Consider the following 23,106-nt stretch of genomic DNA (forward strand, 5'->3'; position numbering starts at 1 on the left):
GTGTGCCAAATGATTAAGCAAGCAAGATCGTGAATCGCCGATTGTGAGATTGAGGCGTCCCTAAGCATTAATTACAAAAAAGGCTCGTGTTGATTGATGCAAAGAAATGCTTAAGAAATTCAATCGTGGTGCTTCGAAAGACGTTCATAAAATCGACAAGTGACGAATCATGGATATATTCGTATGAGCCCGAAAGTAAGCAGTAGTCGACTGACTGAACCAAATCCGACAAAAGTTGTTCGCGCACGAAAACATTTCAAAGAAAATGGTGGACTCTTTTTTCGAGAAAGCTGGTCACATTGCAACATTGCCTCTAGAGGATCGTAGAACAGTAAATTCTAATTGGTACACAACCATTTGTTTGCCAGAAGTTCGGTGAAATAACGAAAACAAACAAGAGACGCCGGATTGTTCTTGACAATGCGAGCTCTCACATATCAGCTTAAACAAAGACTATTTGAGCACTCAAAACATCGAATTGATAGGTCATCAGACTTACAGGCCTGACTTGACACCCAATGATTTATTTTTGTTCCCATCCGTGAATAATAAACTGCGTGGTCAACGATTGTCATCGCTCGAAGAAGCTATAACATATAGCGTATGTTATATTTTGGGCTAGGAAGTTTCACCTAATGGTGTGCATTATACTCTTACACGAAAATGAGTTATTGAAGGAAATCAAGAATGAAAGAGATCTGGAGAGACCAAAATATTTTATATTTATGACAATGCAACAATATAAGTTTGTTGTAATATTGTAGAAAATCGACGTCTAACTGCTTTAAGTAACACAAAAAGAGCCAATTTCAACAACTTTAAAATAACGTTTACTGCCTCCTGGTATGAGATGTTGCCTAACAACCGAAAAATAACTAATAATCATAAGAGAAAAGGTGGGATGAGTTAATATTTTCGATTTTTGAATCTAATAGGTGTGTTCAGAAACTTCAGGGTTTTGTTTTTAAAGAAGCCAATGACGAGTAATAAATGGTAACATGTATGTTTTAATTTATTGATTATTATCTTTAAAAATACATTTTAATAATAAAATATAAACCCAATAACAGTACGTCAAGTTAAATTATTGTAAAACTTGTACTTCATTACAAAAAAGGCTTGATCAAGATTCTAATTTCAATGATCAAATTAATAAGGAATATTATTTCATAAAACCTAAAAAAACATTTTTTTCTAGTTGAATATACTAAACAACCAATATAGTTTAATAAAGAATGGGCCTCTTGAAAAAATAACCAATTTTTATGGCAAAACTTTTCGAATATTCGATATTGATATTAAAAAAATATATTTAAAACAAAAAAGCAAACTGGACAAAATATAAATTGCAGCGTCCAAATTTAAGTGTGCTTTTAATGGAGCTCTTCTCGTTTATATTTGAATAGATAAAATTGATGACATATACATTAAAAATTAATCGTAATGATGTTTCCCTTCTAAAGAAAGTGAACAGATTAAAAGTGTTCCTTTAAAAAATGAGGTGATTTACACCGGATGTACCAGAGGCTTTCTCTGAAGTTTTAAAGTAATTGTTTCCCATTATATGTTTTCTAGGGATGAAAAGGTTAATTATTATTAACCCTCTTTGGATTTTGGGCAAAGAATCGGGTATAATCTGACTGTCGCAAAAGGGTGACTAAAAGATTGAGGGCCTCGTTCTAAAAAGGACCTGCAGAAGTCACCGACTATGAAAATATGTGTGTAAACATCCCGAAATCCCCGTTAATACCATTCTGATATATCTTCTGGCTGGGAGAAACTCTAAAATTAGACATAGTTGCCTGTAGCAAAAACATAAGGGATTTTCTAAAGCGAAATGAAAAAAATATGTAGACTAAATTGACCAAGAACATTATGGACGAATAAAATTAAATTAAGAGCTTAACTTTTTTATATTTCATTTGTATAAAAGCATTTTTATCTATATCTAATATAATACAAGTAAAAAAATCAGATTTAGGTTTTTTGCTATTGTTTTATTATATATAGTATTTTGCTGAGATTTAAATGTTTTAAAAACTTTCTAGTTATAAATATATTTTCTAGACAGGATGCATAAGTTTTTATACTAGAGTGAAGATATTTTTCTATGAAAATGTAGCGGTTTAAAATTAAATTTTGTTGAATTTTTTGGAAACCCGCTAGCTAACTCCCAAAGCTTTGATATTTTCTCTGTCGATATTTTATGGTGATATGAGTTTTATCAATTTTTCGGTAAAAATATACTATATTATACGTTGAAAAATTTCTACTTTTACTATCTGTCTTCGATTCAGGAGGAAACTTTACAGTCTGATAAGCTATAACGATTTTGAATTCATTTCAGGAAGTTGTTTGGTAAAATTAAAAACATAATTGTCAGTATTATAAACCTCTAGATACTGTAACAGCTTTTTAGATATATACTTTTACTGTGTAATTGGGATATATCAATCGGTAGTCTAGCTTTTGGGTATTCTGTCATTCTAAAGACGGGACTATTGGTGTATAAATTAAAGAACTAGAATGACAGACGCTTGACTTACTAAAAATGAACATAATGGCCTATCGACATCTTATTTTCAGGTTAAAGTCATTTTTATAATAATTAATCTGAATCTGAAACGAAAAGCACTAAAAAACTGTTTTGCGGCACAGTTTTAACATGAATCATATTCCATGACCCTCAAAATTAATACACAATTCTCATGGAATTAAAATAAATATATTGCCTACTTAAAACATACTAAAAATTGTATTATTACCGAGAGATATAGAAATTTTCCACAGCATGCACAAATAAAAATAGTTACTAAAGTAAATGTATTGCTGACGTAAACCTTGAATTAAAATTTGCACTATTGTGGTTAGATACAGAAGCATCTCATAGGAGACAGTAATAAAAGAGTTGCACAAACTGTTGTAAATCTTTCAAAGTTAATCCACAGTGCTCACAAAGAAAATATTTTGCTGACTTAAAATTTTAAGACATTAAGACTTAGGATTACTCTGGAAAGGTATACAAGCATCCCATCATATACAGCCATCAAAAATGTTGCAATCCACTGTCCCCATAAAATTAAAGTAAATATGTTGCTGATTTTAGAACATATTAAAACTTGTATTATTGGGTGGAGATTCAGAAAAGTGTCATACGATTCAGCAATAAAATAGTTAGCAGTGATCAGTACTCATCAAGTTAAAGTAAGTGTTAAAATAAGTTAAAACATATTAAAATTTGTACTATTATGGGTAGATACAAAGGCATCTCATAGGAGACAGCAATAAAAGAATTACTCAAGCTATTATAAATCTTTCAAAAATAATCCACAGTGCTCATAAAGTTACAGAACATATTTTGCTGACTTAAAACTTTAAGATATTAAGGCTTAGCATTACTGTGGAAAGATATATAAGCATCCCATCCGATGCAGCAATCAAAAATTGTGCAATCCAATGTCCCCATAAAAATATATTAAAACTTGTATTATTGCGTAGAGATTCCGAGAAATGTCATACGATTCAGCAATAAAAATAGTTTGCAGTGATCAGTATTCATCAAGTCAAAGTAAGTGCATTGCTGACTTAAAACATATTAAAATTTGTACTATTATGGGTAGATACAAAGGCATCTCATAGGAGACAGCAATAAAAGAATTACCCAAGCTATTATAAATCTTTCAAAAATAATCCACAGTGCTCATAAAGTTACAGAAAATATTTTGCTGACTTAAAACTTTAAGACATTAAGACTTAGGATTACTGTGGAAAGGTATACAAGCATCCCATCATATACAGCAATCAAAAATTGTGCAATCCACTGTCCCCATAAAATTAAAGTAAATATATTGCTGACTAGAAACATATTAAAACTCGTATTATTTTTAGAGAAGATAAATGTTCGTATGAATAATGCATGCCTTAGAACTAGTCATTTCAATTTGTATATTTGCAAGTATATGTTTTCTATCGTTTAAAGTAGTAAATATAACAAACCTTTTATTCATGTATGTAAATCAAGTTTCATCCTATATGCTGAATTGTTGGAGAAAGAATTTTAAAACATATTTTTCAACTTTCAAGGACATCAGTTACGGTGTACAAAGGTTCGAGGTTACCGAAATATATTCAGATCTTTTTCCGTTGCTTTTTTAAACCAAGAAATCGTTACAATTGAATATCCTAATTTCTTTCTTTGACTGTTCTTTCCACATCAAATATGTACTGTTATTGGGCTCTATTCCTTTGTTATGTATACAAATAAGGTTATGTGTGTTCTGTTTATTTTTATAACGCCGATTTTTATCGAAAGCAGTTGTTTTCTTTTGTTTCACAAAAAAAATATCGAACGATTTAATTAAAAATCTCTTAAATATAAATATTTCTGTTTTGTAAGTTAAATTGAAAGCTTTATATAAGACGGTCACAAGTTTTCGGTCGTGAGATTCGGTTGTGATTAATGTGTTCGCTTTAGAAAAGCCAACATGGTAGTCTTAGTTGTTTGTACTATATTCTCGGGTAACGTTTTTTATCATTCCTGACAGATACTTTGAAATGCAGTTTGTTTTTAAATGAAAAAGTTCGGAGGACTGTCCTTAGTTTCCGTCTCGAATGGAAAGCGAAAAAGTCCATGGCCAAGTTTCAGGGCAAAATGCTGTTTTGAATTCACAGATATATTATAAAGTGGAATTAATGAGGTGTGAGTTTCGAATCTATTAAGTCAACGTTTTATTGCTCACCGTACAGTTTTATGCTCGAAAATATTGTTTTCTTATCCACATGAAACAACAGTTTCTCATTTAGTATTACTGACCTATTGAGTCTATAGAGGCGATAATCATGGTTGATAATCAACTCTCAAAATATTACTTTCAACATTCATTATTGTTCATTATCTTTTGGATGAATCTGCTGCAAAAATGGTGATTTTGATGCCAATGGTAGAGAAGAACCAAAAAAGAGCTGAACAGTTGATGAATTAACCGTTTCGATACCTTTACTTACGAAATAAATGATTCGAAATGAGCAGGAAATTCCAATCTATTACAACAATTTCAAGTTCAGAAAGTCATTGGTTCAAAACAGAATATTCACGGCCAAGTTTTGCTGGGCATACAGTAGAATGATAAAGGTGTAGTATATTACGAACTGCTAAAACTGATTGGAACTGTACTGAAGCTGTCTACCAACGCGAATTAAACAAATTTAAGGATGTATTGTTGCCAAAAAATACCAGCAATAGCGAGAAACATACAGAAGGTAATCTTTTGCATGTCAAAGCACGGTTACACGATGTAAAAGTGGTGAAGGATACACTGTGACAGCTTGAATGGGAAGTTCTGCCACACCCAGCGTACTTACCCAACATTGCACCATCTGATTAACACCTTTTCAGATCCATACATAATTTCTTCACTGGCACACGGTTTAAGAAAGATGGGAAAATAAGTGTAAAAAATGATATTTTCGTTAATGTATATTACACCAATATATAGATGATAGATGTTGATGCGATCTAGAGCCAAATTATTTACTCCTGGACTTGATTGAAACAAAATCGTACAAATGTTTCAGCGGGCGTCATCGTCATCAATTCAAACACCTTCAGAATTATTTCAACACTAACAGTGATTCCAAAAATTCAGAAAAAAATGTCATTTTAATATTAATATTCGTTCGTACAAAAAATCCATAAAGATTCGGAAAAATTAAATACCATATTTCTATTAAAATAATCCTGGAAAATTAGAATTGTCCCGAAGAAAATGGTTGGATAAATTTCATTTTACCTTCTCCGTCTCTCTCCCATCTCTCTCACTCTCTCGAAAAAAACAAAAACCATTTGAGTAAGTTTGTGTTTTTTTATCTCGAAAACAAAAAAGGGATTTAAAAGTATTTGTCATTCATTTTCTATGTTTATTTCTGTCAGCGGGATTCCAAAAAGCTGGAAAAAACCTGCAGGATTTTATGTGTTAAAAATGAAATATATTTCTTCTGTTTTTGATGTTTTCAATCGTATTATACACTTATAGGTATTTATGTTATTCTTCATATTAACTGTTTCTTTTTATTCTCTTACAGGTAAGACACCAGATCCATTACAATGTATAAAGCCGCAGAAATTTTAACATTAGATAGGTGAGAATGATATATTAGTCTTATTATTTAGCAATACAATATGCATCTTAGCAACACATTTTTAATTTCTTTAGAATTTAGAATTTATAGTTTTTAAGATATGGGATATAAACAGAAATTCTCTGATTATTTTTTTTTGAACATACAGTATTTATTATATAACTTAAAAGATAATGGTTGAATAAACATTATTATACTATCGTTCTATTCAGCGAAAAAATCTTTATCATTTCTGCTTTTTTATTATCATGCGGTTATGTGCATAGAAATGGCAGCAAAAGAATTGAAAATGGCCAGAAATTTTCATTACTATATATGGAAAATTTTTTCACCTCTCGGATTAAGATAAAACTTTCAAAGTACATGTATTTTGGGGCGACAGAAACGAAAATCTATGTTAAATTGCCTAAGAATGTATAGTCTCTAAGATATGTGACATGAACTGAAATCCATTGCGTTTTTGAAAAAACACTTTTTGTTTTTTAACATCAAAACTAAATATCGCATTTACATTATTTTACCACCATTCGATTCAGCTTAAAATTCTCTATAATCCCTGTAGTTTTCATTAGCCTGTCTTAATTCTAACGGAAATAGCAGCAAAAAAATTGAAAATAGCCAAAAATCGTAAATTTTCATGACTATATATATGGAAAAAGTTTTAATTTTTTTTACCTCTCGGATTAAGATAAAACTTTCAAAATACATGTATTTTGGGGCGACAGAAACGAAAATCTATGTTAAATTGCCTAAGAATGTATAGTCTCTAAGATATGTGACATGAACTGAAATCCATTAAGTTTTTGAAAAAACACTTTTTGTTTTTTAACTTCAAAACTAAATATCGCATTTACATTGCTGTACTACCATTCGATTCAGCTTAAAATTCCCTATAAACCCTGTAATTTTCATTAGCCTGTCTTAATTCTAACGGAAATAGCAGCAAAAAAATTGAAAATAGCCAAAAATCGTAAATTTTCATGACTATATATGGAAAAAGTTTCAATTTTTTTTACCTCTCGGATTAAGATAAAACTTTCAAAATACATGTATTTTGGGGCGACAGAAACGAAAAGCTATGTTAAATTGCCTAAGAATGTATAGTCTCTAAGATATGTGACATGAACTGAAATCCATTGCGTTTTTGAAAAAACACTTTTTGTTTTTTAACATCAAAACTAAATATCGCATTTACATTATTGTACCACCGTTCGATTCAGCTTAAAATTCCCTATAATCCCTGTAATTTTCATTAGCCTGTCTTAATTCTAACGGAAATGGCAGCAAAAAAATTGAAAGTGGCCAAAAATCGTAAATTTTCATGACTATATATATGGAAAAAAGTTCCAAATTTTTTACCTCTCGGATTAAGATAAAACTTTCAGCTTAAAATTCCCTATAAACCCTGTAATTTTCATTAGCCTACCCTAGTTCTAACGGAAATGGCAGCGAAAGAATTGAAAGTGGCCAAAAATCGTAAATTTTCATGACTATATATATGGAAAAAGTTTCAAATTTTTTACCTCTCGGATTAAGATTAAACTTTCAAAATACATGTATTTTGGGGCGACAGAAACAAAAAGCTATGTTAAATTGCCTAAGAATGTATAGTCTCTAAGATATGTGACATGAACTGAAATCCATTGCGTTTTTGAAAAAACACTTTTTGTTTTTTAACATCAAAACTAAATATCGCATTTACATTATTGTACCACCGTTCGATTCAGCTTAAAATTCCCTATAATCCCTGTAATTTTCATTAGCCTGTCTTAATTCTAACGGAAATGGCAGCAAAAAAATTGAAAGTGGCCAAAAATCGTAAATTTTCATGACTATATATATGGAAAAAAGTTCCAAATTTTTTACCTCTCGGATTAAGATAAAACTTTCAGCTTAAAATTCCCTATAAACCCTGTAATTTTCATTAGCCTACCCTAGTTCTAACGGAAATGGCAGCGAAAGAATTGAAAGTGGCCAAAAATCGTAAATTTTCATGACTATATATATGGAAAAAGTTTCAAATTTTTTACCTCTCGGATTAAGATTAAACTTTCAAAATACATGTATTTTGGGGCGACAGAAACAAAAAGCTATGTTAAATTGCCTAAGAATGTATAGTCTCTAAGATATGTGACATGAACTGAAATCCATTGCGTTTTTGAAAAAACACTTTTTGTTTTTTAACATCAAAACTAAATATCGCATTTACATTATTGTACCACCGTTCGATTCAGCTTAAAATTCCCTATAATCCCTGTAATTTTCATTAGCCTGTCTTAATTCTAACGGAAATGGCAGCAAAAAAATTGAAAGTGGCCAAAAATCGTAAATTTTCATGACTATATATATGGAAAAAAGTTCCAAATTTTTTACCTCTCGGATTAAGATAAAACTTTCAAAATACATGTATTTTGGGGCGACAGAAACGAAAATCTATGTTAAATTGCCTAAGAATGTATAGTCTCTAAGATATGTGACATGAACTGAAATCCATTAAGTTTTTGAAAAAACACTTTTTGTTTTTTAACTTCAAAACTAAATATCGCATTTACATTATTGTACCACCATTCGATTCTGCTTAAAATTCCCTATAATCTCTGTAATTTTCATTAGCCTGTCTTAATTCTAATGGAACGGAATTTGCATGATATATATGGAAAAAGTTTCAATTTTTTTTACCTCTCAGATACAGATAAAACTATCAATATCCATGTAATTTGGGGTGAAATAAACGAAAATCCTTGTGAAAAAACTATAAAATTAATAGTTTCGGAGTTATTTGAAGTACATTAAAATCCACTGATTTTTTAAGGTCACACTTTTCAATCTAAGAATGAAAGATTTCATGAAAATTCTTATACTTCTATATTATCTCTAAAATTTTCATTAATATGCGATAAATTGCAAGATGATGAAAGCAAATAAAGCGAATTTTCAAAACTATATATATAGTACAATTCATCTAATTTTGAGTATAATAATTTTTTTTTCAACAAAATATACAGTTATTTTTGAATGCATATGTGCAGATATGTTTTACCCATTCCGTATTATATAGCATACAATTTAATATATATTTTACCAATATTAATCAATAATTTGTATAAACCGTTATTTTATTAATATGAGTCCTTTACAACACTTAATTTTCGATACCCTCCGTATATAATAACATATTAGTTTGTTTTAAAAGTTATTTTATCAATTTTATTTTAAATTTGGTACAAATAATTCGGTATACTCCGTATACTCCATACGCATAGGCAACCAACCACTCATTTGACAGCGCTTGTCAGTTAAATTCAAAGTGTCAGACATATTTCAATTTCGGCTCCGATTTTTGTGTGATTTTTGGTGTATAAAAAGAGTGTATTGAAAAAATGGCCAGTGGTAAAACACTTAGTGGTAATTGTCATCTGTATTTTATGACGGACGAAAGTTTGCAGACATCGATAGATCATATTGAAAGGCTGTTAAGCAACTTGTAAGTTTTCGTTTATTTACACCGTAATATTTGATTGAAATTTTAGGAAGGGATCGGCTACACGCCACTAGTATTGTATATAACACGATACACCACTTATTTTTATTATTTAGAGCATTAATTGAGGCATTACCTGATCACGGCCAACACATAGAAAAGCGTAAAGAAATCCTGTTGCGAGAAAAGCACAGCAGGAAATTTTGGATTTGTCTTGAAGAAATGTACTATAAGAATCTTTATATATGCGGTAGAAAATCATATGTTGAAGAATGGATGAGAACTTACGATGTAAATATTCAAGACAATACCGACATTGCTATCATGCCTTTAAAGAGAAAAATGAGAAGTAGACGCTTAACAGCGAGGTATGTTAGAAATTGGGTTGACAACAATGACGACGATGGATTGGATGATGACTCAGAAGCAGAACCGCTTTTAAAAAGAAGAAATAGCTGTTTTTTTTGAGGGTCACCTGTATATAAACACTTGTTAAATTCTTCTTCCCATTTTTGTTAAATGTTGCCAATTAACCAACTGTTATATGTAATTTTGAATAATAAAAATTATTTTGATTATATTTATTATTCACTTATTTTAGTTTTATATATATTTTTACAAAAAAATTAACTAGAAGATTAAACTAGAAGGAAAACCAACTAATAATCAGTACAAAATTTTTATTTGTTCATATTTATTTATACATTTATCTTCATGTAAATAAATGTATACATAAAATATGATTGAGGAAATTCTAGACGAGTGCGTCACACTTTTGTTACATGTATCTGAATGATTTATACATACCAGGCTGATTATGCGTTTCTTGTTTTTCCGAAGTAAAATAAAAAAAAGGAAATGAAACTCCAAAGAAACTTGAACAAACCTCTTGAGTTTTAATACAGATATGGTTTTCTTGGAGTAAATGTCACACATTCTTGTGATAGTTAACAAAACAGTAGCATTTATTAAAACATTTTATAAAAAAACACTATTTTATTTTATCTATAAAATGAAATCTACTACTATTATGTAACAATATAAAAAAAATTTGACATATAATTTTACAGAAATGAAAAGATATATCCGCTTAAATAGAAGAAATAGAACGAAATTTTAGAGTGGACAGAACTTTTCATGAATGTATAACTAATATATATAGGTATTCAATTAAATTAAATTCAAATTTTCATAAAATATTGCTCAATAAGTTCCTGACATGGCAGTCATTCAAAAGACACGTGTCAACATTTTGTGACAACCAAGCTTTCCGTCTAAAAGCTACAATTATTTTAGTAAATCAACTTAGCCATTTTCAAGACTCTCTGCAAAACTCTTTGCAAAACGATTACTCTGCTACACCCAGTATAGTCCAGATCTAGCCTTCGGTGATTCCTAGCTATTTGTAGACCCCAAAAGAATACTTGAAAAAAGATCTGGTTACAATAAAGATGGCTATGTTATAAACAAGAACATTCAAGGAGAATTTTTTGATTAATACAATTAAATTTTGTCTAAAAACTATTTTTGTTAGACAAAAATTGATAATTTCTTTAAAAATATATCAGATTTATTAAAAAATAATAATAGTTTAGTCTTATAGTAAACTTATTGAATGATTTGCACTACAGAATCAGGTTTCTTTTCTGCAAGAAAGTTTTCAAAATCACTTCGTATATCTTCAGATGTATATTATTCTTATGAAATTAAACAGTTCTTGGCTATAAATTATTAACATATTCTAAACAGACGTATACATTAAAAAGAAAAATATTTTTTAAAGCAAAATTCATCAGTTTTGTGAAAGTTGATAAGATATTGGAAGATTCCACTAATGTATTAAGGCACCATCTACAATGAGTTAAATAAATGTTACCTACAAGTATACGTATAAAGTTCTAAACTTGATAACTGATATTACGCAGAGAATATGAAAATATTTATTTAAAAATAATTGACTTTAATTGCATTCATTTAAAATTTTCATGGCTTAAATAAATTGTTGTCTTTTAAACTAATTAGGTGTAATTTATAACGAAAACTTTTATATTACACATAATTTATATATATTTAATGTTAAAATTAGATAATAAATGCGTTATTTAATTATATTTTAAGTCATTTAAAACTTTTGAGGAAAAATTTAAAACAGAAAAGATTATATTATCAAACAAATTATTTTCTCTAAAAATTGTTGTTTTATAAGTTAATTAAATCTTATATATGGAAAGGAGTTCTTGAAGTAATATTTATGTGTTAAGATTGAGTAATAATATAGAAAAGAATAAATTATTTTATTAAAACATGTGGTTTTTGTCTTGTGTTAGATGTATAAAGAAATTAGTTTGTGAACTAAAATGAATGTACTAATTACTTCATAAGTACGCTATTGAAATATGTTTTTAGTCAGTTAAAACTATCGAGAAAAAATATTTTATTGAAAAATGTGATTTTGTCTAAAAATTGTTGTTTTGTAAATTAATTAGATATTGTATATGGACCAGAATATGCTGTAGACCAAACAATATTTAATAGAATTAGTAATCAGACATATCAAAAGATTAAAGAATATAAACAGAGTTGCTTCAAGAAATATGTAAGTGAATTAAACCCGCAAGCAGACAAAGATTACTCGCTATGGAAAGCAACTCGGAGATGTAAAAGACCAATTATTACAGTACCGCCTATGAAAAATGTTCAAAATGAATGAGTTCGACACAACAATGAAAAAGCAGACTTATTCGTAGAAAATTTAGCTAACGTATTTCAACCGAGTGACATATAATCTACCATAGATATAAATCCTGTTTATCAGCCCTATGTAGCTGTAAATTTAATTTCTCCAATGGAAGTTGCCACAGAAATTGACAACAACCTCAATCTTAAAAATGCTCCTGGAAGTTACGAAATTTCACATTGGTTATTAAAAGAGCTGCCACGAAAAGCAACACTCATGTTGTCATATACATTCAATGCCTGTTTGAGACTGAACCATGTTCTGGAACGCCTTAAGGTTGCTCAAACAATTATGCTTAAAAAGCCTGACAAATCGGCAGAGCAAGTTGGATCTTGCAGGCCTATTTCATTGCTACCTGCGACATCAAAATTATTTGAGAAACTGCTGTTAAAATACATTAAACCATTTATAGAAATACCAGATTTCCAGTTTGTATTTTGCAATCACCATTCGATAATCGACCAAGTCCACAGAGTAACAACGGTTGTTGAAAAGTCATTCGAAGAATAAAGAAAATAAAGGAAAGTACTGCCCTACAATATTTATGGATGTCTTATGAGCTTTTGGCCTGTTATGGCATTTAGGATTAATTTACAAAATGATCAAACTGCCACCGTGGAATTTGTCGACTGCTGAAATCATATCTTTTCGAAAGAAAATTTAGAGTCTTACATGAAGGGGCATTCTCAACACTTAACTTTCGGCTAGAGTTCCACAATGAGTCTTGGGACATCTGGAAATCTGGAGTAATTTCTATATCTGTTTTATGCTGCTGATATCCCAACAATAAAAGAAAGAGTACTTGGAATATTTGCTGACGACACAGTTATAATGGCAAGACAGGTATCTCTGTCTAAGGTTATAGAACAAGTACAAGTAGCGGTGAACAAGATCTACAAATTGACTAGAGACTGAAAAATACAGCTTAATAGCTCCAAATCTGTCCATGTTAATTTTGCGTTACGGTGAATCCGATTCCTCAAGCAGAATCAGCTAAATATCTCGGGATATATCTCGATGGTAGGTTAGGCTGGAAACATCATGTGAGAGAAGAAGCATAACAAATTACCTTCAGAATCAAGCAACTATACAGTTTAGTCGGAAGATACTCTCAACGTTATCTAAAATCAAAGAGATTGGTTTATCATAAAGCCTATTTGGACCTATGGAGTGCAAATATAGGGTTGCACTAAAACATTAAACCAACTAGTAATCCAACGCAATCAAAACAAAGTTCTACGATTTTTTACCAATACTTATCGCTACGCAACCAACGAAGAGCTGCATCATGATCTCGAAATCAAACGGATACACGTATCAAGATTTCGCCCTAAAACCTAAAACAAGGTTGCTAAATCACAGCAACGTGGAAGCAATACAGGTACTGGACAACACGCAAGAAATCAGTATATTGAAGCAAACCAAAGGGCACGAACTAGTTTAATGCATAGTGTATAAGTTACATCACAAATACGTTATTGAAATGTATTTTAGGTGAGTTAAAGCCATTGGGGAAAAATATAAAAATTGAATTATTTTGTTAAAAAAGCCTTTGTTTTGCCTAAAAGTCGCCTTAAAATATACTAAGATTTATATGTTAAAGTAGGTCCAATATGTTTTTAATAGCGTTGGGAATTATTGACTGAAAACAGTCGATAGTTGTAAAACAGTCGAAACAGTCGATAGTCAAAAAACTAGCGAGACCGAAAATAGTAATTACTATTTTCAGTCAAATGCACGGTTCGACTGTTTTTTTCAATTCGTGATGTCAGACGAGGATGTACGAATCCTTTCCTATATAAATTGTGAGAGAGGAAAAGACGGAGATAATTGCTTGGGGCATTTAACTTTATGGTATGTGCAGACTTGAGTATTCGGCTCCAGCTGATTCGGCGCATTTACAGAAAACACATGCGTGCGTAGGAAATTGGGCTACGTCTTGTCTTATTTCCATCAATGCGCAAAATCCGTTCGAACCGAATATTGAGGTCTGTACTCACCATTATATGTGGTTATATTTTCGAACTGTAGTATAAGCGAGATGGAAATATATAAATTCCTTCACGAACTAACTTAAAAATGAAAAGGAACAACAATAATTATTGTTACAACAAACAGTTACTTGCAAACAATTAATACATAACATGCAATTTATAATTTAATTTTAAACGAAGTAGAATTACTTTTATAGTTGAATGTTCTGTGGATCTGTAAAAAGAAATGGAATTTTTCTATGGAATGGAGTAATACTTCACAAATGTTTTATTGTATTTGAATGTGTTAATTTCTGTTTTTAAATAATATACTGTAATAAATATAGACAATGCAATAGAAATTAAAAAAAAACCTAAAATCTAAAGATAAATAGCCATAAATAGTATATAAAAATTAAACATATACCATATACCGTACAAAAAAAGCAAATCCATTGACGTAATTAAAAATGATCTGAATGAAATGATATAAATGCTTTATTTATTATTGAACGGAAATATTTTTTAACAAAAATCGAGAGAGTAATCGAAATATTCCCTATTATTGCCATAAAGAGTATAAACTTAATTTTTTTACCCTATTACATTAACAATCAACGAATCTACGAAAAATATCGTCCGAAAATGCTACAAGAAAAGTACCAAAAAAATAATAAAACTGTATATATCACATACAAATATATGTAAGCATAAATTCGGTACATTTTTGTCAAGGTCGCGGCTAGGATGACAGAGCCAGAGCGTTAAAAATCAGTCGATTGAAACAAGTAGAACCAAAAATAGTGATTAAAAATGCGACTGAAACAGTCGATAGTAAATAGTAATAAAATCAGTCGGACCGAACATAGTGGCTGAAAACAGTCGACTGAAACAGTCACTGGTAAAAAGTAGTAAAAGTCGAACCAAGAATAGCGAGTGAAACAGTCGATAGTAAAAAGTGGTCTATTACTAAACAGTCGATAGTTCCCAACACTAGTTTCTGAACATATTTTAAGTCAGTGAAAAATATTGATAAAAAATATAAAAGAGAAAATGTTTGTCAAAAGGTTGTTAAAAAAATGTTATCGATTATTTAAAAAAAAAAATAAATCAGATAAAATGATCGAAATGGAAAGTTTATGCTAAAGTACTTAGCGTGAGTTCGTCAAGGGTAACGTTCGGAGTTTGAGAAGGAGTGCGATCATAGAATAATTCGTAGTGGAAGTCAACATTCCATCGACAATTAAGTCCAGAAGGGCCCGTTAAGACCGTCCATAGCGACTAATTTTGGGTTAAAGGAGATTGGGGACCCGCTAACTTCCCAGTTAGGCTGTCACGTTTACTTCATCTGTCTGTGACTGGATTCTGCTTCCCTTGCTTCTGACCATGACGCCCGTCCGTTTCTAACTATAATTTTGGAAAATACTTTAATACACTGGAACGTGCAGGCGGCTACGAACTTCTCCAGTTGACCTGGATAAACTACTTTTATTTGTACGTGTTTCACAATGCAGCATATTGCAAGTTTCAAATTTCTACAATTAATGCTATTAATGTTGTTTTATTGTAATTTACAACTTCGTAATATGTTGGAGCAGCGACAGATTGGCGTTTTTTTTTATTTCTAAATGCTGGCAATTATATAACATATTGTTTGAACCTTACTTTCTCAACGTGATATATAGCAACTGGGAAATTTCATTTTAAAGCAACAACTTCCGTGAAAATTAATAATGTCTAATACTAAATTTAGAAATAATTATAATTTGAACAATTCATATAATATGTTTTTAATGTTACATGAAAGGTAAAATCAAAATTTCTCACATATGAGACATGTTATTTTACTGATATCAAGCTTCCAAGCAAAATATATTATAATTTGGGAAAATAACACCGTCATACGGTTATGCCTATTTGAAAACGTCTTAAATTTCCTGTCTTAAAACGTGAATTAGTGGCAACCATTACTTTTTTTTATTTAATCAAAAGAAAGAAGCCACTGAAATACATCGTTTACTGGTAGAAACTTACAGTGAGGACGTTCTAACCTTAAAAACACGTGAGACGTGGCTTCGAAAATTCAAGAATGCTGATTTCGAGGTCGATAAGGAAAGTTCTGGTAGAACAAAAGAGTTTGAAGATCCGAAACTGCAAAAGTTACTAGATGAAGACCTAACTCAAACTCGATAACAATTGACAGAAATGTTAAATGTGGCCCAAGAAGCCGATTATGAGCAATGGGGATACTACAAAAGATGGAAGATTGAATGACATGCAACATCTAATAGAAACTTTATAGATATATTCGCAGATGTATTATTGAAACTGATAACTCTATTAGAGAAATTGCATGAAAATATATATTAAAAGGCAACAAAAATAGTTCTAATGCATTAGAATATACATTTTACAGTTCCATTTTGTGTACTCTTCAATAGGTTTTCCCATAAATCCTTTAAAACCACCGTATTTTCTGCTATTAATTTAATTATTTTTTAATATATATAAGTCTATAATTTAACAAAAAGCATTTTTTAAAAGAAATTAGTTGATTCTCAAAGAACAAGTAACAATTTTGAACTTCTAAAACATCTACATTTATAGATACACACGAAGATGTAATATTGAAATTGATAACTCTACATAACATCTACATCTCTTTTAAAGCCTCTTAATTTTCTGCTACTAATTTAACTATTTTTTAGTACATGTAGGTCTACAAATTAACAAAGAGTATCTCTCTTTTAAATGAATTGGTTAATTCTCAAAAAAGTGGATTTTTGGAACATCTAATAGAAATTTTATAGGTACCTCTTTAGGTATAACACTGAAAGTGGCAACTCTACATAAGATATATGCACTAGTATGCACATAATATTGAAGATATTGATAAGAAATAAGATCAATTAGAAAATGTGTCCATTTGGAAAAAATATATTCATGTTAGTATCAGAAATCCTGGTATTATTGCCTTTAGATATATGCATTAAGATGGAGATTTGCTTATACCTTGTCACTTTCCACATATTAGTTTATGATCCCCTTGTATTGATCCCTTGATCCCCTTTATTTTGTTGAATATCAAATACCAAAGAAGTTTAAAACCTACTGGTTTTCTTGAATTATATTTATTACTTGACTCTGATCATCAAGGACATAGTTCCTAACGATATACTTCAAAATCGCTGAATTTACAAGGTTAGACTAAATATTTCTTAACTGTGAATGAATAAAATATTCCATGAAAATGCATAAATTGAAAAGAAACCTATATTTAATCCTAAATTAATGAGTCCTGTAAAAATAAATAAGAATTCGAAGGATGGGTAATGATTACCTATACACGATATGTTACCTATAATTTGGTGACTATACATTATTTTAGTATTATTTCAGATTTTTATTACATACTATTCGACATAATTTATAAAAATATTTATTAAAACATATATGAAATTAATTAAGTTTAAAATGTTATGTTTTGTGGACTTTTCAATAATTTTTGCGATAAACCTTTTAAAACTACTATTATTTTCTTTTAGTAGTTCACGTATTATTTAGTATAAGTTTAGGATTGAACAAAAAGCATCTTTCTTTTAAAGAAATTTGTTAATCCTTAAAGGAAAAGTGGAATTTTAGAACATTCAGTAGAAAATTTATAGATACGTTCCGAGGTCTAACATTGAAACTGATAACTCTACCTAAGATTTGTGCTCTAGTATATATATAATATTGGAGATATTACTAAGAAACAAGAGAAATTCAGTAATTTGTCCACTTTGAAAAAAAGATATTCAATTAGTATCAGAAATCCAAACAGTATTCTTCCCGCCAGTTCTATGCATTTGGACACTTGGTTATTCCTTGTCACTTTCTATGTATTAGTTTTTGATCACCTTGTATATATGAAGAAAGTTTTGTATTTTTTTAAATACCATGTTTCAAAGAAGTTTAAAAACCAATAGGTTTTTTCGAATGTCATATATTTCTTGTCTATGATTTTCAAGGACATTCAAGTATTTTTTGAGATACACTGTATCTTATCAATCTATATGTGTTGTCAAAAATATCGCGCTGGACCATATAAGATGTATAAGAACGTGAACTTATCAAATTTAGAATCAGGAAAGTTATTTTACTCCTTATATACTATAGGTATACCTAAAATCTTACCTGTAGGTGTGCCTGACAATTCATGTCAGTTTGAAGTTGTCGCAATATTTTGAACCTCGCTCCGCATTTTTTTCTTTTTTGTTCGGGAAATATAAAGTGTGGGTGAACATGGAGTACAGTTATTCGAACAGGCACCGTTTCTGCTACATCTCAGATAATGTGCTGGAAAAACTCTTGGAGGATGTGGAAAATCTCTTGAGAAACCGGTAAGCGTCCAAATGTCACAACACAAATCGCACTAAAATCACTTTACACTTATTGTTCGGGCACTTAAACGTCTTAAACTGTCTCCAGTAATAGTTTTCTTGATATTGTAGACGACAGATTGAGAGATTAGCCGATAAGGGTCGGCACATATTGAACCGTAGAGAAGTCCTATTGAGGGAAATCCACAGCCGAAAATTCGGCATGTGTCTTGAAGATTTACATGCCATATTTCACTACAGAATACACAAAAAGGAACTTGTTGAACGCTGGATCAAACAGTACAACGTGAACGAACAGGATGACCCAGAAGCAGAGACTCCTTTAACTCGAAGACACAGCTCCATATTTTGAATTGTTCGACTTGAAAAATGTTACACCAATCATAAAACAAACACTCAATAGTGTTTGCTTCAAAATTGTACGTTATAAATAAAGAAAAACATTAATTTTCCTGAGTTTTCTTGCTTTGGGCCCCCTGAGGTTTCGTTGCTTAAAGAATTGTCATAGAACTATACTTTCCACCTACCTTGTTTTACCTAAAATAACATCAAATAATGTCGCTTTCTTCATAAATATATCTTCATAAATTCCAGTAATATTTGATCATTGGTAAAACAGAGAATAATACATTTTTCTCTGTGTTTTTATAAACTACAACTGTCAGTTTCGTTTTCACGTCAATGTCAATGATATGTTAGGTTATAAATATTTCATAAAATATACTCCTTATGGCTTTATCTTTTACCCATTGTATAGAAATATTCCGATTAATACGAGGTTACTACTTGCTGGTTTCTTTGTATAATTTTGTCATGCTCTTGACTATATACTACGGGGGATTATATCGGAGAAATTCATATCTAAACCTGGTAAACGGCAATACATTCTTATAAATAGTAATGTTATTATTGTAAAAATTATACACGCGTATTAAAATTACATCAAAACTTTTAGTGATTTTAAAGTCAAACATTATATCTGTATGAAAATATTTAACTGACACTGACATTAGACGCCTGCATTTTTCCCTGTCATTGTCGACCAATAGAAATAAGCCTCGTTGCCTGGCAACGGCTAATAACAGGAAATAGGTCGTTTTAGAATATTCTAGAATATTTTTGACGTTAGGGCCTAGTCGCCATCTTGAAGATTCAGTTAACTGACACTTTCCTGGTGTTGCTGCAGATATTTAGTTCTAATTGTTGAAATAAATAAACAGGTAAATATAAAATATGCTTAATTTTTATTATTGGGTAAAATTACGGGTCCGTATTTATTATAAATTCGTATTTCCTTGCGGGACACTAGTTTCAACCGTAAAGAAATATGGCTTCCGGAGACCCATCCAGAGATCCCCCGACACGGCGTTCCCTATCCGATATAGGGGAAGAATTTTTGAAAACCCTGCTTTCCCATGTGAGATCCCTCTTAAACCTCCAGTAAGTACCAATTTCGTCGAAATTTAGTTTACCAATACATTTATTTTCACCTAGGGTGTTACTGTCCCCCTTTATCGACATGACTGAAATAAATCGATTTATGGACGATCTCCATAGAGAGATCCACATGCGTCGATTCCGAGTTTGTCTGGAGGAAATGCACGCCAGGTTCCTCTATTGCACCCAGAGCAGGACTAAAGTGGAAGATTGGCTGGCATCCCTTGATGAAGAAGATCTGAGCGTTCCAGGTTTCGACGTAACCCCACCGGAAATTTACTTCCAGAAATTTCGGAACGAGATAATCGATATTTGGTTGATACAACTGGAGGAGTACAGGAAGACCGTTTCAACTTCTACTGGAGCATTCGATTATGACCAGTTTATAAGAGAACTGAGGGAATCTCTGCTGGCTTCCATGAGAGAGTACGAAAGAATGGTTATGGATTTCAACGAAGCTGGACCCAGCTCCCGTCCCGATCCAGTGCCAGCGATAGAAGACAAGAAGGAGGACGAAAGAGAGAAAAAAGGGGAGAAGAAGAAAATCATTCCCCGTCTTCGTAGAGTACACAGCTGCTTCTTTTAATTTTGTATTTGTGTTCGGTCATGTAAACTAACGTTTTACCATTGACCTAAATTTCGTTGTAATGTTTATGTTAAAATGAATGTAATGAATATAAAATTTGTTCAATAAATATTTTTTTTAGTTGAAATCCTAGTATTGGTCTAGATATAATGACAGTAATATATAGAATCTGTACACTTTATTTAGATGGAAGTATATTTCTTAAGACAGCATCAGATAATATTCTCATTAATAAGGGTTTATCCATTCTTTAATAGATCAATAGGTTATGTACAGAAATTTACAGAAAAGGTGATTTGTAGAAGGTCGGTTCAAAGTAATACTCAGGATAAAAATCATCTGTATTTCTATTTTTAGATATATCATTTGTAACACCATTCAAAACGATGGCCCCTCAAATTGCCTTACAATATTTTTCGTATAAGGCAACATCTCCCTCATAAAGAAAAACCACAGGAATGGACGTGGTCGTTGTCCCCATCTGGTCTGTTTATACTTTTTATAAAATTAATCTTGAAAATCGCCTGTACTTTCTCCCCTTAGTTTTCCTTTGAAAATGTCCAAAGGAGCACTGTTTCTGGGCCTCTATGGGATGCTAGTTTCAAACGCAAAGAGATATGGTTTCAGGAAACCCATCGAAAGATCCCTCAAAGCGGCCTTCCCTGTCCTACATGTATGAAGAATTCCTGAAACCCTGCTTGTCCATGCAAAATCCGTCCGAAACTCTTCGAAAAAGTCAATAAATAAGTATCACTTTTGCCGTATTGTGCGTTTGCCTCGAGTAAAATGCACGCCAGGTTTCTCTACTTCACACAAAGCAGCACCAAAGTAGAAGATTGGCTGATATCCCTTGGCGAAGAAGAAGATCTGAACATACTAGAGTTCGACGTAACCCCACCGGAGGTTTACTTCCAGAAGTTCAAAACAAAATTACCGACATTTGGCTGCTTCAATTGTACAAACACAGAAAGACTGTTACATCTTCTACTGGAGCATTCGAACAGTTGATAAGAGAACTAGAATAGTCTCTGCTGGTTTCCATGAGAGAGAACGAGAGAATGGTGATGGATTTCGTCGTTCCAGCTCTCAACCAGATCCCGTGTCTCAGGTTGAAGACAAGAGGGAGGAAGAGATAAAGAATAAAAAGGAAATGAAAGAAATCGTTCCTCGTGTTCGTAGAGTACGCAGATGCTTCTTTTAATTTTGTATCTGTGTTAGGTCTTGTAAAATAACATTTTACCATTGACCTATATTTGATCGTAATGTTTTTTATAAAATATGTGTCTTTTATTTTCAGTGATGAATATAAAAGTTGCTCCATAAATAGGTTTTTTTTAAATTGAAATCGTAGTATTAGTCTATATATCACGGCAGTAATATTTAGGATATATATACTTTATATAGACGGTAGCATACATCTAAAGATAAAATATGTAGCGAAATAACCTAATTAATTGTGATCTGTCTGTTCTTTACTAGATCGATATATTATGTTCAAAAATTTACAGTTTCTTTCCGAGAATTTAAAGAATATAAGTTATAATATGGCAAAGAATTTTAAACAAGGAATAATATTAATTTACTTAAAATCCAGTATTATTCAAAGAAAGAAGAGGTGATCAGTTGAACGGAGATATAAAATGGAACTGAGGATATCAATCATTCAGGCGTCTATTTTTAGATATCTCACTCTTAAGACCATTCAAATAAGGTAGCCCCTCAGGCCACAATACAGTACTTTTAGCATAATACAACACTTCCCTTCTAAAGAAAAAAACACAGGAATGGACGAGGTCGTTGTCTCATCTGTTCAGCTTATAGTTCTAATAAAATTAAGCTTGAAAATCGCCTGTACTTTCTCCCCCTAGTTTTCTTTTGAAGATCTCCAACGGAGCACTATTTTTGAGTCTCTATGGGACGCTAGTTTCAAATGCAAACAGATATGGCTTTCGGAAACCCATCGAAATATATCCCGCAGCGATGTTCCCTGTCCTATATGTGTGAAGAATTCCCGAAATTCTGCTAGTCCATGCAAAATTCGCCCCAAACTTTGAATAAGTATTACTTTTGTCGTATTTTTTACCAATACATGTATTTTCACCTAGAATAATATTGCTCTTCTTTATCGATATGGTGGAGATAAATTGAATTTTGGACAATCTCCTCGCAGAAATCTATAGTCGTCGATTCTACGTTTACCTGGAGTTAAATGTACGCCAGGTTCCTCTACTGCACGCAAAGCAGGATCAAAGTAGAAGATTTGCTGGCATCCCGTGGCGAAGCAGATCTGAGCATATTAGGGTTCGACGTAACCCCACCGGAAGTTTACTTCCAGAAGTTCAGGAACGAGAATACCGACATTTGTCTGTTTC

At 31.3% G+C, this 23,106-nt stretch overlaps 3 protein-coding genes across 5 annotated transcripts in view; all 3 read left to right on the forward strand.

Annotated features, from left to right (window-relative positions):
• LOC143197536 (uncharacterized) overlaps positions 1–20,861 on the forward strand; it is a 219,389-nt gene extending 198,528 nt beyond the window's left edge. For 2 of the 3 annotated variants that reach the window (XM_076406075.1, XM_076406074.1), the window contains exons 3-4: positions 20,021–20,151; positions 20,206–20,861. In XM_076406075.1, coding sequence (XP_076262190.1) covers positions 20,039–20,151; positions 20,206–20,734 — 642 coding nt within the window. In that variant the 5' untranslated portion in view covers positions 20,021–20,038 and the 3' untranslated portion in view covers positions 20,735–20,861. Of the gene's footprint in view, positions 1–19,961; positions 20,152–20,205 lie in introns of those variants that run through there. The other variant, XM_076406076.1, reaches the window with a different exon arrangement.
• LOC143197535 (lachesin) overlaps positions 1–23,106 on the forward strand; it is a 543,053-nt gene that overhangs the window by 159,947 nt on the left and 360,000 nt on the right. The window lies entirely within an intron of this gene.
• Positions 18,513–19,183, forward strand: LOC143197538 (uncharacterized). Its single transcript, XM_076406079.1, has 2 exons — positions 18,513–18,711; positions 18,823–19,183. The coding sequence occupies exons 1-2, from the start codon at positions 18,614–18,616 to the stop codon at positions 19,061–19,063; spliced, it is 339 nt and encodes a 112-aa protein (XP_076262194.1). The 5' UTR covers positions 18,513–18,613; the 3' UTR covers positions 19,064–19,183.

Source organism: Rhynchophorus ferrugineus, unplaced genomic scaffold, assembly GCF_030347505.1.
Source record: "Rhynchophorus ferrugineus isolate W39M unplaced genomic scaffold, kcgeb_rfMv2 rfM5, whole genome shotgun sequence".
NCBI lineage: Eukaryota > Metazoa > Arthropoda > Insecta > Coleoptera > Curculionidae > Rhynchophorus > Rhynchophorus ferrugineus.